This window comes from Terrapene carolina, unplaced genomic scaffold (genome assembly GCF_002925995.2).
Source record: "Terrapene carolina triunguis isolate 2854851 unplaced genomic scaffold, T_m_triunguis-2.0 Scaffold141, whole genome shotgun sequence".
Classification (NCBI taxonomy): domain Eukaryota; kingdom Metazoa; phylum Chordata; order Testudines; family Emydidae; genus Terrapene; species Terrapene triunguis.
This window is the reverse complement of record NW_020664492.1, coordinates 7,368,210-7,385,009: the sequence shown is the minus strand read 5'-3', so window position 1 is coordinate 7,385,009 and position 16,800 is coordinate 7,368,210. Positions and strand designations below refer to the sequence as shown.

General features: G+C 42.8%; 1 protein-coding gene across 1 annotated transcript in view; it reads right to left on the bottom strand.

Annotated features, from left to right (window-relative positions):
• LOC112112190 (protein furry homolog) overlaps window positions 1–16,800 on the bottom strand; it is a 278,522-nt gene that overhangs the window by 157,262 nt on the left and 104,460 nt on the right. The window contains exons 11-15 of the mRNA XM_029911983.1: window positions 10,132–10,235; window positions 9,510–9,618; window positions 8,436–8,522; window positions 1,901–2,072; window positions 167–299 (exon numbers count right to left, since the gene is read on the bottom strand). Coding sequence (XP_029767843.1) covers window positions 167–299; window positions 1,901–2,072; window positions 8,436–8,522; window positions 9,510–9,618; window positions 10,132–10,235 — 605 coding nt within the window. The remainder of the gene's footprint in view (window positions 1–166; window positions 300–1,900; window positions 2,073–8,435; window positions 8,523–9,509; window positions 9,619–10,131; window positions 10,236–16,800) is intronic.

The following is a 16,800-nucleotide window of genomic DNA, read 5'->3' as shown; positions in this document are numbered from 1 at the left end:
CACAAAAGGCACTAAGTGTATGCATTAGCAAACTGTACTTGTTACACTCTGTCCCTATGACAGCTAAGACAGAACTTGAGACTGGTTGGAAAAAATAAAGCAAAAGTTCCTTTTGAGTTTTTTTTCAATCATACAGGATTTTGCTTTACTTTTATTTAACACTCACGTGATCATGTCTTCAGGTTCCTTGTTTAACATCTGTATGTTAGTTAGCATCATACATCGTCCGACTTCTTTATCAAGATGTCTTAGTATGTTGTCCACAGCTTTTCTTACTTGAGAATAATACAATGACATACCTGTAAAATATATATTTCAATTTTTAAAGAAGAACATAATATTAATAGAGATTCAGGCATTTTGAAGACGGGAGAGCTTATTCCAGTAGTGCTACAAGAAGTAAAACAACACTAAGTTTTAACTATGATGTAACCTATTGCCTCAACTACTACATCCTGATTCAGAGCCAGATCAGCCATCCTCTCTCATGGTGAGTAGTACCTTACTCTGAGAGTAGTCCCAATGATTTGGACTACTTATGGAGAAAGATACTAACACAGCCTTAGTAGCTTAGTAACTGAAATCTGGCTGTAAGTGGTTAAATGGAAACTGAATTTTGTATAATTCTAGTCCACGTCCTGAAAAGCTTTATTATATATTTAGCCACCCTCTGAGACTTTGAGAGCTTTAAAAAAAACTGACAAAAATAAAGGTTTTGAGCAAGCAGCTAGTCTTAAAATTAACACAAAAATTGGATTTGAACTAGCTCTCAAAATCCTCTTTTGGTATGAAAAATTAGGTCATGCTGTTTTGTATTAAATACAATATTAGTTTCATGCTGTGATACACTAGCCAATGGAAATCAGATAATTTAAAAGTAGATATAATTTTCACAATTAAAAATGTAAACCTCAAAACATAACGCTTCCTACTTTTATGCTATTAGGCTGAGCTTTTCAAAGAATCCCAAGGAAACTTTATATAAATCACCACCAATCAAGAAGTATTTCTTAATCTGCTTTTCTCTAACCATTTCACTTTTTAGCAGATAAAGCCAGCGTAGGTTCAGAACTCTGAAATTACCTCAACATTCAACTTCTTCATATGCTCTAAATCCCCTGGTAGAGTGGGAAACATATGAATAAGTAATCTACCATGATTTTATATTATATTGAACATGAATAATTGACTCTCCATTTCATTTCAGAATTAGAATTCTGTTTATAAAAAAAAAAAGTGAATGCAGCCTCACTAAGTGGAAACCAGACCGATGCTAAATATTTTGCTGCAAAACTATAGTAACAAGAAATAAATTAGTAACAAGAATTCAATCCTGCAGACTTTTACTACTAGCTGCAGAGCTTACTAACGCGAGTAGTAATTGAAATAAATATGATTAGCACTAATACCTAGTAGTAATTGTTTATAGGATTGGGCCTTACATTTTTATTATCATGATTATATACTATAGTACACGAAAGTCTTTTTCATTGGTGGGGAATTATACTGTACTTGCACTTAAAAGTTTCTTCCAGTACTTAAAATATAGATACTCTACAACTGATGGTGTTTCTCAAACTGGTGGATACATGTGGAGTACAAACACTGTATTTCAATTACTAGCAGGGAAACTGAATAAACAAACAAATATTCAGCATTCAGAAGATTTATTGATTTACCTACATACTCAATGAATTATGAAATATATCCCAATAAGCTTAAATTTAAGAAAATAGAATTAATCAGTCTAAAGGATATGTTTCACTGAAAATAGATGATAAATAAAAATACAATTAAATACATATCTATATTAAACATTTCTATATATTCACTTAGGAGTATTGTACATGGTTACACTGGTCATTATAAGTTTTCACATTATTACATGCCTGTTACTGACCTATCATTTTAGCTTCCTCCTCTGTGAGAGTTTTGCTTAAGTAAGTTTTCTTCACTCTTAGAGTGTTTCCAGAGGGAAGGACAGCTCCAGTAACTGGCATTGGAGGTTCACCATCTTTTTGCTGCAAGCTATCAGCAATCACCAAGAAAGCTCTCAGACCAATATTCATTCTCTGTAAAGTTCAAAATGTGAATGAATAGCATAATCAAATAATTACCACCCTTTTCACATTTCAAAAATCACATTTATCAGAAATAAAATTTTGCTATACCAAATCGGAATAAATTAATTTACAGAGATATTTCCCTCTGCCAAAATCTGAACAGAATAAAATAATGTTTCTACTCAACTACATTAAATGTTAGCACATATATTTATGTCTATAATGCAAACTTCATACAGTTGTGGCAATTACAAAAAATCTATGGTATAACCATTCAACAATATTTCCTACAGTGCATCATATCTTGTATTAAATAAGGCTAAAATAAAAAACGGTTACTCACCTTCTAGTAACTGTTGTTCTTTGAGATGTGTTGTTCATGTCCATTCCAATCAGGTGTGCGCGTGCTGCGTGCACGACAGCCGGAAGATTTTCCTCCTAGCAGTATCCGTAGGGTTGGCTGGGCATCCCTGGAGTCGCGCCTATATGGCACCCAATATAGGGCCCTGCCAACCCGACCTCCCCTCAGTTCCTTCTTGCTGGGGACTCTGACAGAGTGGTAGAAGGGAGGGTATTGGAATGGACATGAACAACACATCTTGAAGAACAACAGTTACGATAAGGTGAGTAAACATTTTTTCTTCTTCGAGTGCTTGTTCATGTCAATTCCAATCAGGTGAATCACAAGCCAAAGTTCAGGAGGCAGGGTTGGAGTCGTCCATTGATTGTAGTACCACTCTATCAAAGGCCACGTTGTCTCTGGCCTGCTCGGTGATTGCGTAATGTGTGGTGAAACTGCGTATGGAGGACCACGTCGCTGCCCTGCATATTTCCTGAGTAGGAACCTGAGCCAAGAAAGCAGCTGAAAAGGCCTGCGCCATGGTGGAGTGTGCGGTGATTGGAGGGGCAAGCACCACTGCCAGGTTGTAGCACTCTCGGATGCAGGACGAAATCCACAACAAAATTCATTGACAGGAGACTGGAAGACCTTTTATCCTGTCTGCCACAGCCACAAACAGTTGAATGGACTTCTGGAACAGTTTCATTCTTTCCATGTAAACGGCTAATGCTCTGCAGATGTCCAATGAGTGAAGCCTCTGCTCCCTGCCACTCGAGTGTGGTTTAGAATAGAAGACTGGGAGGAAGATGTCCTGGTTGATATGAAACTGGGAGACAACCTTCAGGAGGAATGCAGGATGTGGCCTGAGCTGAATCTTGTCCTTATAGAACACCATTTAAGGGCGCTCTGATGTTAGGGCCTTGAGCTTGGACACCCTCCTGGCTGAGGTTATCGCTACCAGAAATGCCACCTTCTATGACAGATAAAGCAGGGAACAAGTCGCCAGTGGTTTGAAGGGTGGCCCCATCAATTTGGACAGGACCAGATTGAGATCCCAGGCCGGGACCGGCTGCCTGACATGTGGGTATAGCCTGTCAAGACCTTTCAGGAAACGGCTGACCATAGGGTTGATGAAGATTGACCGGCCCCCCACGCCTGGATGGAAGGTAGAGATGGCAGCCAAGTGAACCTTTATTGATGACATGGACAGCCCCTGCTGCTTGAGATGGAGGAGATAGTCTAATATAAGTGGCACGGAGACAAGCGTCAGAAATGAACGGTGCTGTGCCGACCAGACTGAAAATCTCTTCCACTTGGCAAGGTAAGTAGCCCTGGTAGAAGGCTTCCTACTGCCTAGGATGACTTATCTAACCTGGTCCGAGCAAGAGAGCTCCGCCGGATTCAGTCACGGAGCTTCCACGCTGTGAGGTGCAGCGGCTCGAGGTTTGGGTGTTGGAGACGGCTGTGGTCCTGAGTTAGTAAGTCCGGGAAGAGCGGCAAGGTGACTAGAGCATCTGCAAGAGCGATGTGTACCAGTGCTGGCGGGGCCAGGCTGGAGCTATCAATATCACCGAAGCTTGCTCCCTCCGTACCTTGAGGAGCACCTTGTGAACGAGTGGTATGGGTGGAAACGCGTATAGGAGATGGCCTCCCCATGGGAGGAGGAACGCATCTGCAATGGAGCCCGTGCTTTGATTCAGGAAGGAGCAAAACTTCTGGCACTTCCTGTTGCGTCGCGTGATGAACAGGTCTATCTGGGGAAAACCCCTGAGTTCGCAATGTCCGGGCAAAGGGACCACTCGTGGCCTTGGAACAACCTGCTGAGATAGTCCTCCGACTCGTTCTATACTCCAGGGAGGTACAATGCTTGCAGGTGTATCGAATGCTCTACATAGAAGTCCCACAGCATGAGGGCTTCCTGGCACAGGGGAGAGGAGCGTGCACCCCCCAACTTGTTGATATAAAACATCGCCGTGGTGTTGTCTGTCATAACTGATACACATCTCCCTGTTAAGTGGGCTCGGAAACTCTGACACACCAGGAGTACTGCTCTCAGCCCTCTGACGTTGATGTGGAGAACGAGTTCCGCCTGAGACCAGAGGCCTTGTGTCCTGAGGTCTCCCAAATGTGCTCCCCAGTCCATAACTGACGCATCTGTCACTAGGAAGAGAGACGGCTGAGGGCTGGTAGTATGGGCTCCCACACATACTACCTGTGGGTCGAGCCACCACTGGAGGGCATCGAGGATGAGCGAGGTAGAGTCACAACCCTGTCCAAACTGTCCCGAGCCGGCCGATACACCGAGGTTAGCCACAATTGGAGAGGCCGGAGTCTGAGCCTGGTGTGTTGCACCACAAAGGTACAAGCGGCCGTGTGTCCTAGAAGTTTCAGGCAATTCCTTGCTGTGGTGGTGGGGAACTGCCTGAGACCTCTTATGATGTCGCCGAGGGACGGAAACCTTGCTTCCAGGAGGTATGCCCTGGCTTGTGTCAACTCCAGTACTTCCCCTATAAACTCTATCTTCTGAACCGAGGAGAGCGTTGATTTCCCCTCGTTCAGAAGGAGGCCCAGTTTGTCAAATGTTGTTCTTATGAAGTCGACTTGTGCCTCCATTTGAGATCTGGTGCGGCCCTTGATGAGCCAGTCATCGAGGTATGGGAACACCTGTACCTGCCGCCTGCGCAGGAACGCGGCCACGACTGCCATGCACTTAGTGAACATGTGAGGTGCTGCTGACAGGCTGAAAGGGAGGACTGTGAAATGGTAGTGGGTGCTGCTCACCACAATCCTGAGGTATTTTCTCTGGGACGGAGTTATTGCTATGTGAAAGTATGCATCCTTCAAGTCGAGGGCAGCATACCAGTCTCCTGGATCTAATGATGGGATGATGGAGGCCAAAGAGACCACATGGAACTTGAGCTTCTTCATGAACTTGTTGAGTTCTCGCAGGTCTAGGATGGGCTTGAGTCCACCTTTGGCTTTTGGTATTAGGAAATACCGGGAATAGAAACCCTTACCCTTCTGCTCCTGAGGAACCTCTTCCACTGCCCCAGTGAAAGGAGCGAGTGCACCTCCTGTATAAGGAGTTGCTTGTGAGAAAGGTCCCTGAAGAGGGACTGGGAAGGAGGGTGGAAGGGCAGGAGGGCACAGAATTGGATGGAGTCTCCCCTCTTTACTGTGCGGACCACCCAGCAGTCCAAAGTGATACGGGACCATGCACGGTAGAAGGGGAACAGTCAAGACAAAAAGGTAAGGCGGGGTAGATCCAGTTCTTGTCCTGGTGTGCGGTCCTTGACCACACCTTCAAAAGGCCGGTTTGGGGCTCAAAGGGGGCTTGAGTTGGCCAGAGCTCTGACCTGAGGATGGGTGTGGCCTTTTCCTGCCACCCCTATTCCTCCTCCAGGAACCAACCTGTCGGTTTTGTTGGTAAAACTGCTGAGGAGGCTGCAGCCTGAAGTGCCTGCACTGTGTAGTGGGGATGTGTATGCCCAGGTACTTGAGGGTGGCTCTTGAGTCTTTTAAACTGTGCAGTATCCTGTCTGTCTTTTCAGAGAAAAGGGCCTGACCTTCAAAGGGTAGGTCTTGGATGGTCTCTTGGACTTTGTAAGGAAGCCCAGAGACCTTGAGCCAAGAGGACCTTCTCATGGCCATCCCTGTAGCCATGGTTCGGGCTGCTGTGTCGGCACAATCAAGAACCCCCGGCAAGGAGGCCTAGAAATGAGGTTGTCTTCCTCCACCAAGGCATTAAATTTGGAGCGGGAGTCTGGTGGCAATATCTCGGCAAACTTGGCCATTGCTCCACAGGTGTTAAAGGAGTACCGACTAATGATGGCCTGTTGGTTTGAAATGTGGAGCTCCAAACCACTGGTGGAGTAGATATTTCTCCCGAACAAGTCCACCTTTTTCACATCCTGATTTTTAGGGGAGGGTCCCTGAAACCCCTGACGCTCCCTTTAGTTTGCAGCATCCACCACCAAAGAGTTGGGTGGAGGGTGGGAATAGAGATGCTCATATCCCCTTGAGGGGATGAAATAGCGTCTCTCTTTTCTCTTCGCTGTAGGGGGCAAAGAGGCCAGCGTCTGCCACAAAGTTATTGTGGTCTCAGTTATAGTTTTGATGAGTGGCAGCACAATGTGCGAGGGCCCAGAGGGGGTGAAGATGTCCACCCTGGGAACAGCATCTTCTACCAGCTCCTCTGCCTGGATCCCCAGGTTCTGGGCCACCTTGTAAAACAACTGTTGCAGGACCCTGCTATCTTCCAAGGCAGAGTCCATTGACGTGCCCACAACAGCCTCATCTGGGGAGGAGGAGGCCGAGAGCACCAGCACATGGCCTTGGTCACTGCCCTCAGCCCCAAGACAGTCACGTTGTCCATTGGGCTGCTATAACGCCGGTGTCGCAGTCCCCGGTGCCGAGGAGGTGAGTGCCGAGATGGTCGTCGGTGCCATGGTGCTTGCTGGTGCCAGGGTGGTCACCGGCGTGGAGGAATGAGCGGCAGGCAGAGGTATCGGTGGCGTCTCTGGTGCCAGCTGCTGTGTGGGGGTGAAGGATGCCGACATGACCAATGCCGACCTGGATCTCAATGCCTGGCTCTGACCCTGGGCTTGATGGTAGGCCCAGGGAGTCCAAAAGAGCCACTGAGCTGGTGGTTGCCATTGAGGTGGCCACGGTGCCAGAGGAGGCTGGTGGTGTCGCCGAGATCTAGACCTCCTGCTGCTGGACCTATCTGACTGATAGGACTCTGCCTCAGACTCCGAGGTCTCCAAAATGGAAGACCACAGAGGAGCGGTAATGGGTCGTGCCGACGAGCAGTGCCAGGCCCCTGGGGATTGGTGCAGTCCCCCCTTGTGGGCGGCCGGCACCAGGGAGTGGCCTCGTCGAGATGGGGAGTGGAGCAACATCATCTCTGGCTTGCCCCTAGATAGGATAGGTGGCCGGGTTATGACCAGTGCCTCATCCCACCTTGGAGAAGGCAGTGCTGTGAAGCGAAAAAGGTCCTGTGCCACCTCAAAAGTCTCTGGAGAGGAGGGGAGGTGAATATTCCGGCCATGACAGTCCGGAGAATGGTAGTGGGCCTGACTTGACTGGACCCCCCTGGGAGGTGCCGGGCCCAACGTAGGCTGGATGGGCTGAGGCCTCCCTGTCATTGGCTCCTAAGGCTTAGGATGGGGAGAGCGCCCTCTCTCCTGCCTCTTTTTCTTCTGGAGCACCGTGGATGAAGACCGGTGGCTACCAGAAGTCTTATACTTGGCACTCGGTGTCAGGAGTCCTTAGCCTCCTTCCTTGGTACCAGCTTCCATGCTGTCGGTGCCGGTGCGCTGCGCACAGAGGAGGCACTCGGCACGGGCTCTGCCGACTCTGGGTCGGACGGAGGGCTGCCTCCATGAGAACAATTCTAAGTCTCTGCTCACGATCCTTAAGGTTCCTCGGCCAAAACCCTTTGCAAATGCGGCACTTGTCCCTTTGGTGACTCTCATCAGGGCACTTCAAACAAGAAGTGTACGAGTCGCTCCTTGGCATCAATTTACCCCACAGACTTCACACGGTTTGAATCCCGGCGACCGAGGCATACCCTGGTGCTGAGGGACGAAACGGGGGGGGGGGAAGTGGGGGGAGGAACCCTGCAACGGAAACTTAGAGAAACTACTAACACTGCTAATACTACTATCTAAGAATCTAACTGTATAGAAATGACAGTGGGACACTTCTAGAGGCGCTTGCAGAAGCAAGAGCAAGGGACGTTCCAGCTAGCCATCACTGGCAGTAAGAAGGAACTGAGGGATGGTTGGGTTGGCAGGGTGCTATATTGGGCGCCATGTAGGCGCGACTCCAGGGGGCGCCCAGGCTGACTCTACGTATACTGCCAGGGGAAAAATCTTCCGGCTGTCGTGCACAGCACGCGCACACCTGATTGGAATTGACATGAACAAGCGCGTGAAGAAGAATATAAATTCTTCTGAGCAATCAAAATTGAAGCTGAACATAATGCAATAAATACATATTTCAGTAAAAAGTGTGCATATATGTCATACCTCTGGATTGAGACTGAAAGCTTTTGCTGGTTTTCCAACACAAAGAAAGTCAAAGATAATTTCTTTCATTGCAAAATCTAAACGTTCCTAAAACGGAAAAAATTGTTACAAATCAGATGAAATTGCTTCTTTTGTTAAAGGCAATAGAAATATTGAAGCAGGATGTCATCAGGATTTATTTAAATTTATTTAGGATCAGACTTTCAAAAGTGCACAGCACCCACAACTTGTTCCAGACTTTCAGTAGAGCTCAGCTCCTATTCCAACTCTATCTAAATAGAAGTTGCTGAGTATTGAGCACTTTTGAAAATCTGGCCATTTAATTTAGGTACCTAAATGAGCGATTTTAAAAGTCTCTTTTTTAATTATTTAAATTTCACTTGAGCAATTGTAGTACTAATGTGCTATTTTATAAAACAAAAGTCTATTCACAGATGCAAAGCATCTAAAATTCAGCAAAGCATTTAAGTATATGCTTAAGTGCATCCCCGTTTAGTAAAGTACTTAAGCGAGGGCTTAATTTTAAGCACACATGTAAGTGCTTTGCTAAATACAGGGCTGCCCAGAGGATTCAGGGGGCCTGGGGCAAAGCAATTTTGGGGGCCCCTTCCATAAAAAAAAGTTGCAATACTATAGAATACTATATTCTCGTGGGGGCCCCCGTGGGGCCCGGGGCCTGTGGTAAATTGCCCCACTTGCCCCCTCCTCTGGGCGGCCCTGGCTAAATGGGGATGGTTTGCTGAACTGGAGCCACAGAGGAGACTAGCCTTCCATTGATGAGTGCAGAATTTATGTGGTAGACTCCCATTAATACCAAATAACATTTTGTGTGTCAGTCCCTGGTGCATTAAAATGGCATTACTGGAACTGATCCTGTCACTTTCCCGTGTTCTACACCAGTGTGACTTCACTATCATTTCTAGCCTAATCCACACCCACAATTTACCATTGCCTAGGAGAAGGCTATCAAGAGTGAGGGATGAATAAAGTGACACAATACTGAGTTTATTCTTCCATTAATAATTTATTAGGAAAATAAATTATTCATTACTTGGACACAGTTCTTTTCCATACCTGTGCAATGAACTGTATAATTTTCACAAAGATGTTTAGAGGCATATCCCTTGGCACCACACCACGGGACCCTTTTGGGAATAGCGTTGTGACAATGGTTATAAGTCGACTAAGAAAAGAAAAAAGCAAGCATCAGCACAGTTCCATTCCTTGCAGATGAGTGGCAGGTGTATCTTCTTGTTTAATTACCCCAAATTCTGTCTGGAAATCTCATTTAGAAAGCCTCAAGTATGGAAAGGCTTTTCCAAATTAAAAGGTACAATAGTACCTTGCTCTGTTTCTTTGTTTCTATGTTTGACTGAGCTATTGCTATTTTGTTATTGTGCGGCAAGCATCCACAATCCTGCCAATAACACACTTCTCTTTCTATTTCCACTATTTCCAGAAGCAAAGAGTGAGTCTGTCTATATTCCGGCTCTTCCAAAAGCAAAAGCTTTTGGTATAGTAATTCCAAAAAGCAGGAGAAAAATTGTTAAATGTCACAAAAAGGAACATTTTATTGTGCACATTTGACAGCAGAATCTCTTCTAGGTCAAGGACACTCAGTGGAGCCACTGGACTTCTACAATGGAAACATCCACAGCAAAGGGGCCTGGTTACAATTACAACTGCAAAACTTTACCTCTGGGTAGCTGTATTGCTTTCACATTTAATTCTAATCATGTAAACCCACAGTAGTCTGTACAGAGACTCCAGTGCAACTCGAGCCATTTTGGGGTCCTTGTTCTAGAAGAAAAACACAAGCAAACAGTAGATTTCAGCCAGTTAAGTCTTAACTCTACAAATCCCTCTAATTTTTTCTTGGAGCACAACCTATAAAGGAAGTTTGGGCTGCATATCCACTCTTAGTGCATGCCAAGATTTATAGCTTTGATACTGAGCATCACAAAAAGATGTGGAAACACACAGCTACTTGATGCCCAAATATAGTACTGGCACACAGAAAAACATAAAATTATCATTGTACAGAATTTAATCTTAAAATTTGTTTAAAACTTATTTCTAAATGACCCATCTTTTAAAATACTATTAAAGATTTCAGACATCCTAAGTGCCTGTGTTAGCATAAAACAGATGAGATATAGTGCAATTAAGAATCACTATGGAAACCAATTGTATTCAAATCTAGACAAAAATTTCATCTTCAATTAAGCTGTCGGACTTTTTTTTAATACAAATCTTATTCCATTTTTATGCACTGATATTAAGCATATACCCAATAAATTTATTATATACTACACACATTTAAAAATGACAAAATTTAAACTTAGATAGAATGACCAGTTGGACTGGGTAACATTTGAGGCTGAGAACAACATCTGTGTTGGTTTTTTTCAGAAGAGTTTGAACCAGTAAAGTCTCTTGTTTCCCCTTCATCTGGTGTGCTGCTCAGTTGTTTTAGTCTTTGGGTACCTAACTGACATTCTGTCCACCATGTGCCTCTATCACACAGCCTTTGGGCTGAAATAATGGTCACAGAACCCTCTCTGTCTTCTACAGATGGCTCCTAGCCATTGGTCCATTTAAGTGCCAATCTACTGGTCCCTCCCTTGAGCTACCCTCAAAGTCTGCAGACTAGTATAGTATTTGTATTAGGACCAAACCAGAAGTGGCTGTTAGCAAAGGCACATAAATTATGAGAAATACTAGGTTTGTTTATATTTTCAAGCTTTATCATTATTACTAATAAAAATCCACATTGAATATTACTTGAAATTAATACTTAACTTGAACTCTGAAATTATAACAGGTATATTTAGTATTCATAAAGCACTTTACATAGTCAACATGTTGTACAAATATTATCTGAAATGGTTTGAATTAGGACTGTCGATTAACCGCAGTTAACTCACACAATTAACTCAAAAAAAAATTAACTGCGATTAAAAAAAATAATCGCGATTAATCGCACGGTTAAACAATAGAATACCAATTGAAATTTATTAAATATTTTTGGATGTTTTTCTACATTTTCAAACATATCGATTTCTATTACAACACAGAATACAAAGCGTACAGTGCTCATTTTATATTATTTTTTATTACAAATATTTGCACTGTAAAAATAAAATAAATAGTATTTTTCAATGTACCTCATACAAGTACTGTAGTGCAATCTTTATCGTGAAAGTGTAATTTACAAATGTAGATTTTTTTTGGTTACATAACTGCACTCAAAAACAAAACAATGTAAAACTTTAGAGTATACAAGTCCACTCAGTCCTACTTCTTTTTTAGCCAATCGCTAAGACAAACAAGCTTTTTTACATTTACGGGAGATACTGCTGCCTGCTTCTTATCTACAATGTCACCTGAAATGAGAACATGCGTTCGCATGGCACTTTTGTAGTCAGCTTTGCAAGGTATTTACGTGCCAGATATGCTAAACATTAGTATGCCCCTTCATACTTCAGCCACCATTCCGGAGGACATGCTTCCATGCTGATGATGTTCGTTAAAAAAATAGTGTGTTAATTAAATTTGTGACTGAACTCCTTTGGGGAGAATTGTATGTCCCCTGCTCTGTTTTACCCGCATTCTGCCATATATTTCATGTTATAGCAGTCTCGGATGATGACCCAGCACATGTTGTTTGATTTACGAACACTGTTACTGCAGATCTGACAAAACGCAAAGAAGGTACCAATGTGAGATTTCTAAAAATAGCTACAGCACTCGACCCAAGGTTTAAGAATCTGAACTGCCTTCCAAAATCTGAGAGGGACGAGGTGTAGAGCATGCTTTCGGAAGTCTTAAAAGAGCACCACTCCGATGCTGGGAACCATCAGCGACTGGTTGAAGTAGGACTGAGTGGACTTGTAGGCTCTGAATTTTACATTGTTTTCTTTTTGAATGCAATTATTTTTTTGTACATAATTCGACATTTGTAAATTCAACTTTCATGATAAAGAGATTGCATGACAGTACTTGTATTAGGTGAATTGAAATATACTATTTCTTTTGTTTTTTACAAAGCAAAGATTTGTATTCAAAAATAAATAGAAAGTGAGCACTGTACACTTTGTATTCTGTGTTGTAATTGAAATCAATATATTTGAAAATGTAGAAAACATCAAAAAATATTTAAATAAATGGTATTCTATTATTATTTAACAGTGCGATTAATCATGTGATTAATTGTGCTATCAATTTTTTTAATCACTTGACAGCCCTAGTTTGAATAAAATTTTATACTGAAAATTATTCACCATAAATTTAATTTAAAGTCATTACTAAATTCTATATCAGGTTATAAATGGTAACATGTTTTCAAATATATTACAGAAGACACGAAGCAAATTATTTTTGTATTGGCTTACTTGCAGATTAAAAGTGTAGAGATACAGGCATCTACACTTTATATTATCACTGGCAAATCACATTTTAAAATAAAACAGCTCCTCTACATCCATAATCTGAATAGCTGTCTTCAGTAATATTGAACAGCCTCCCAGCTGTTAGAGAGTTTTGGTGGAGCTCCTAGGAATGACCTTCTTAAATAACAGAATTGGAAAGAAACAGGGTTGTGCTTCCACCAGGGGAGGGCCAGGTCCCTGGGCCTGGCCAGGCTATGTTTGGACAGAAAAAGGGAGGAAGAAGGTGACTAAGGGCTTGTCTACATTACCCGCCGGATTGACGGGCAGCGATCAATCCAGCGGGGGTCGGTTTATCGCATCTAGTCTAGATGCGATAAATTGACCGCTGAGCGCTCTCCTGTCGACTCTGGTACTCCACCAGGGCAAGAGACGCAGGCAGAGTTGATGGGAGAGCGTCAGCTGTTAACTTACCACAGTGAAGACACCGCCGCGGTAAGTAGATCTAAGTACGTTGACTTCAGCTACGTTATTCATGTAGCTGAAGTTGCGTAACTTAGATCAATCTCCCCCCCACCCCGCAGTGTAGACCAGGCCTTAGTCACTTTTCAGCATCTAACATAATTTTGGCCTTGATCCAGCAAAACACATAGGCAAATGAGTAAGCTTTATTGACCTCTGTTGTACTACTCACCATTCTCAAAGTTAAGCAAGTAGACCCCTTAATACTTGCAGTTTGTCCTACAGTTCCTTCTGTGCCGGAGGGGAGGAGGAGAGAATAAAAACATACAGCTGGCTATGCTGGATTTACTCTACTTCCAGATAATGATCCATCAGGGGAATCTCTCACCTATGTCCTTAGAGCAACTTACTGTTTGTTTTGTGCTACTGAGCAGTGCAGAGCTGCTGGCCATAAGACCAAGTATCTCTAACTCGCACTCCACCGATGGCTATGAGGAGACCTGTAACTGCATTAATTGATGCACCACATTCCAGAGGTGTCGCGATATGCCAGCTATGGAATCTGTCCAGCCCCACCCCCGCTAGCAGCACACGCTAACCAGAGAAACATGTTGCTTCTTTTAGAGCAGCAGCATGGGACACCTGTTGGTGCACGGTTTTGGCATAACCTGAGAGATTCTGCCCTGCAATTACAGTGACATGTACAGCTGGCCCACTTGATTGCCTTTTAATATAAGGGCAGAATTTGTATTACTCTGAGATTCCTCTATAATTTTGCCCTAATACATCCAAATGTTTGCAGTGGTCATCTGGGATTTATTCATGGGCAGTTCCATTGCTTCGTCTCTTCTTTTCAGCTTTAACTTCATTCTACCCTAGCTGATGAGGTCACCTGGGATGCCTGAGTTTACTTAATAGTCCCTAGCCTGGGACAGGGTATTCTCAGTGATGGCCCTTGACTCTGGAACTTTTGCCCCTCTGGCCTGAAAGTGTCCAAGTTTCCTGACAATCATATACTGTATCTATTTCTCCCAGGGTGATGTCTTGGCCATATAGAAGTCAATGGGAGTTTTGCCAAGGAGCAGATGGGATTTTATTCTGGCAGGTTGGGATAAATCTGTAATACTGTAAAGTACATCACAGGTTCATATCTATGCAAAGGCAAATAATAATATCCATCATATGAGGTCACAGGCGTAGTTCAGGAAGTTACTCCAGCCAGGCTAACAGGGCTAAGTGGGCGGGGGGGAAGGGGAGAAGCAGATTCCACGCCTGCCCGGGGCTTGCAGTTTGGGGAGCAATGCCCCACCATGTCCTCCCAAACTATGCCTATGTATTAGGTTTTTAAAAGGCCCCACCAAAAAAACCCACATCAAAACCTTTGTTTCTGGAATGCTTGCTAACCATCCAAAAATTGATTAGCTTAGAGAAGTTTAAGGTGGTATAACAGGGGTCGGCAACCTTTCAGAAGTGGTGTGCTGATTCCTCATTTATTCAATCTAATTTAAGGTTTCACCTGCCAGTAATACATTTTAACTTTTTTAGAAGGTCTCTTTCTATAAGTCTATAACTAAACTATTGTTGTATGTAAAGTAAACAAGGTTTTTAAAATGTTTAAGAAGATTCATTTAAAATTAAAATAAAATGAAGAGCTCCCCGGACCGGTGGCCAGGACCCGGGCAGTGTGAGTGCCAGTGACAATCAGCTCGCGTGCCGCCTTTGGCACGTGTGCCATAGGTTGCCTAACCCTGTGGTATAAAGTATAAAGTAAAGCCTTCCGAAAACTTTCTAAACGCTACCCTATCTTACTGTTTAGAACACAGAAATGCTTTCATTTTCCCACCTGACGCCCTCCCTCTTCTGATGATTTATGTGCCTGAATGGCATTGGTCTGAACTTTGACCAAGCAGCTTTTCAAGTTAACGTGCAGTATAAGTGAGCATGAAAGGATAGCTTTGCTAATGTAGAGTGTCATGTATTAGCATGAACAACATATTTAATTTTAACATTACTCAAGCCACAGTCACTAAATAAAGACATTTAAAACATTTACAAATGTCAGAATGATTTAAACACACTAAACTAAATAACTACAGCCGAATTTCATAAATTCTATAAAAGCAAGTCACAAAAATTAATGGCAGTGCTGTAGAGCCACATCACTTTTTAAAAACTAAAATTAATATACAATTGAATATAAAAATCTGTATCTGTATCGAATTAACACTTAAATGACAAATTATTTTTCATTTGATTATTAACTATTCCATTTCAAAACTACCATTTGACATCAAAGCAATACTGCAATTAGTTAAAAAACCAGGAAGCTCAGTCAGCAAAACAGTACATGAAATATTCATAAACAACAGAAACTAGATATGGAGAAGATCTATTAGGTCACCTTGTCTAACCTCCCTTGTCCAACCGAAGGACGATAGAGAATATTTAATAAGGAATTATCACTTTGTCCAGTGCAACTTTAAAATGATCCAAAACAATAGGACTGCCACTTCCTTTTGGAAACTACCCCATAGATTACATTCCTCACTTGTTAGGAAATGTTTACAGTTACATAACGTAAATTCTTGTCCCAATTCAGCAAACTGCATCAATAGTCTTTTTTGCTGGACAAACCATGGATTCTGGCAACCTATTGAGAGGACAAGTATCAGAGGGATAGCCGTATTAGTCTGGATCTGTAAAAAGCGACAAAGAGTCCTGTGGCACCGTATAGACTAACAGACGTATTGGAGCATAAGCTTTCGTGGGTGAATACCCACTTCGTCAGACGTATTGAGAGGACAGTTCAGCATACTGCAGAAACATCTTCTCAATGCTTAAAAAGCCTCCAAACACGCAACATATCTCAATTTCATTGTTCAGCAGTTACCTCTACATACTACTTTGTGTACATATGGAATTACCACCCAGTAATGAAGTGTTTTAGGATCAAACATACTACAGCACAAATATTAAACAGCAAAGTTCATTCTCAAAAAGAGTCGGAGTGCTTATTGTAGGTGCTTTAACTTTTATCTATCTGCCTAGATTCTAGTATAGCCTCCACAATCATAGTATCTGAGCACTTCATATATATGAATGAATTTGCCCTCACAAGACTTGTGAGGTAAGGTATTTACAGGTAATAGCAGTGAGGCAGAGAAAGACTAAAAGCCTGATCAGAGCACTCTGAAGTCAGTGGAAAGACTCTCACTGAATATAATAGGCTTTGGAACAAGTCCTAACTACAAGACCATCCTTCCTCTCCTTCTTTAACTCAATAAGTGATGATGTAAGTTTCACATCTCTGACATTTCCTTCACTATTCAACAAAATATCTTAATTTTACTGTACACCGAATAGCATCACAGGGTGTGCACACCAGAGAAAAAGCATCTTTTAAAGAAGCACATATCATACATTCACATGAGGTGAATTTTTTAATATTTCTTAGTTCCTTAAGGACTGGATGAAAATGGCTGTGATAATAATTAGTAAACCATGTATCAGTCTTT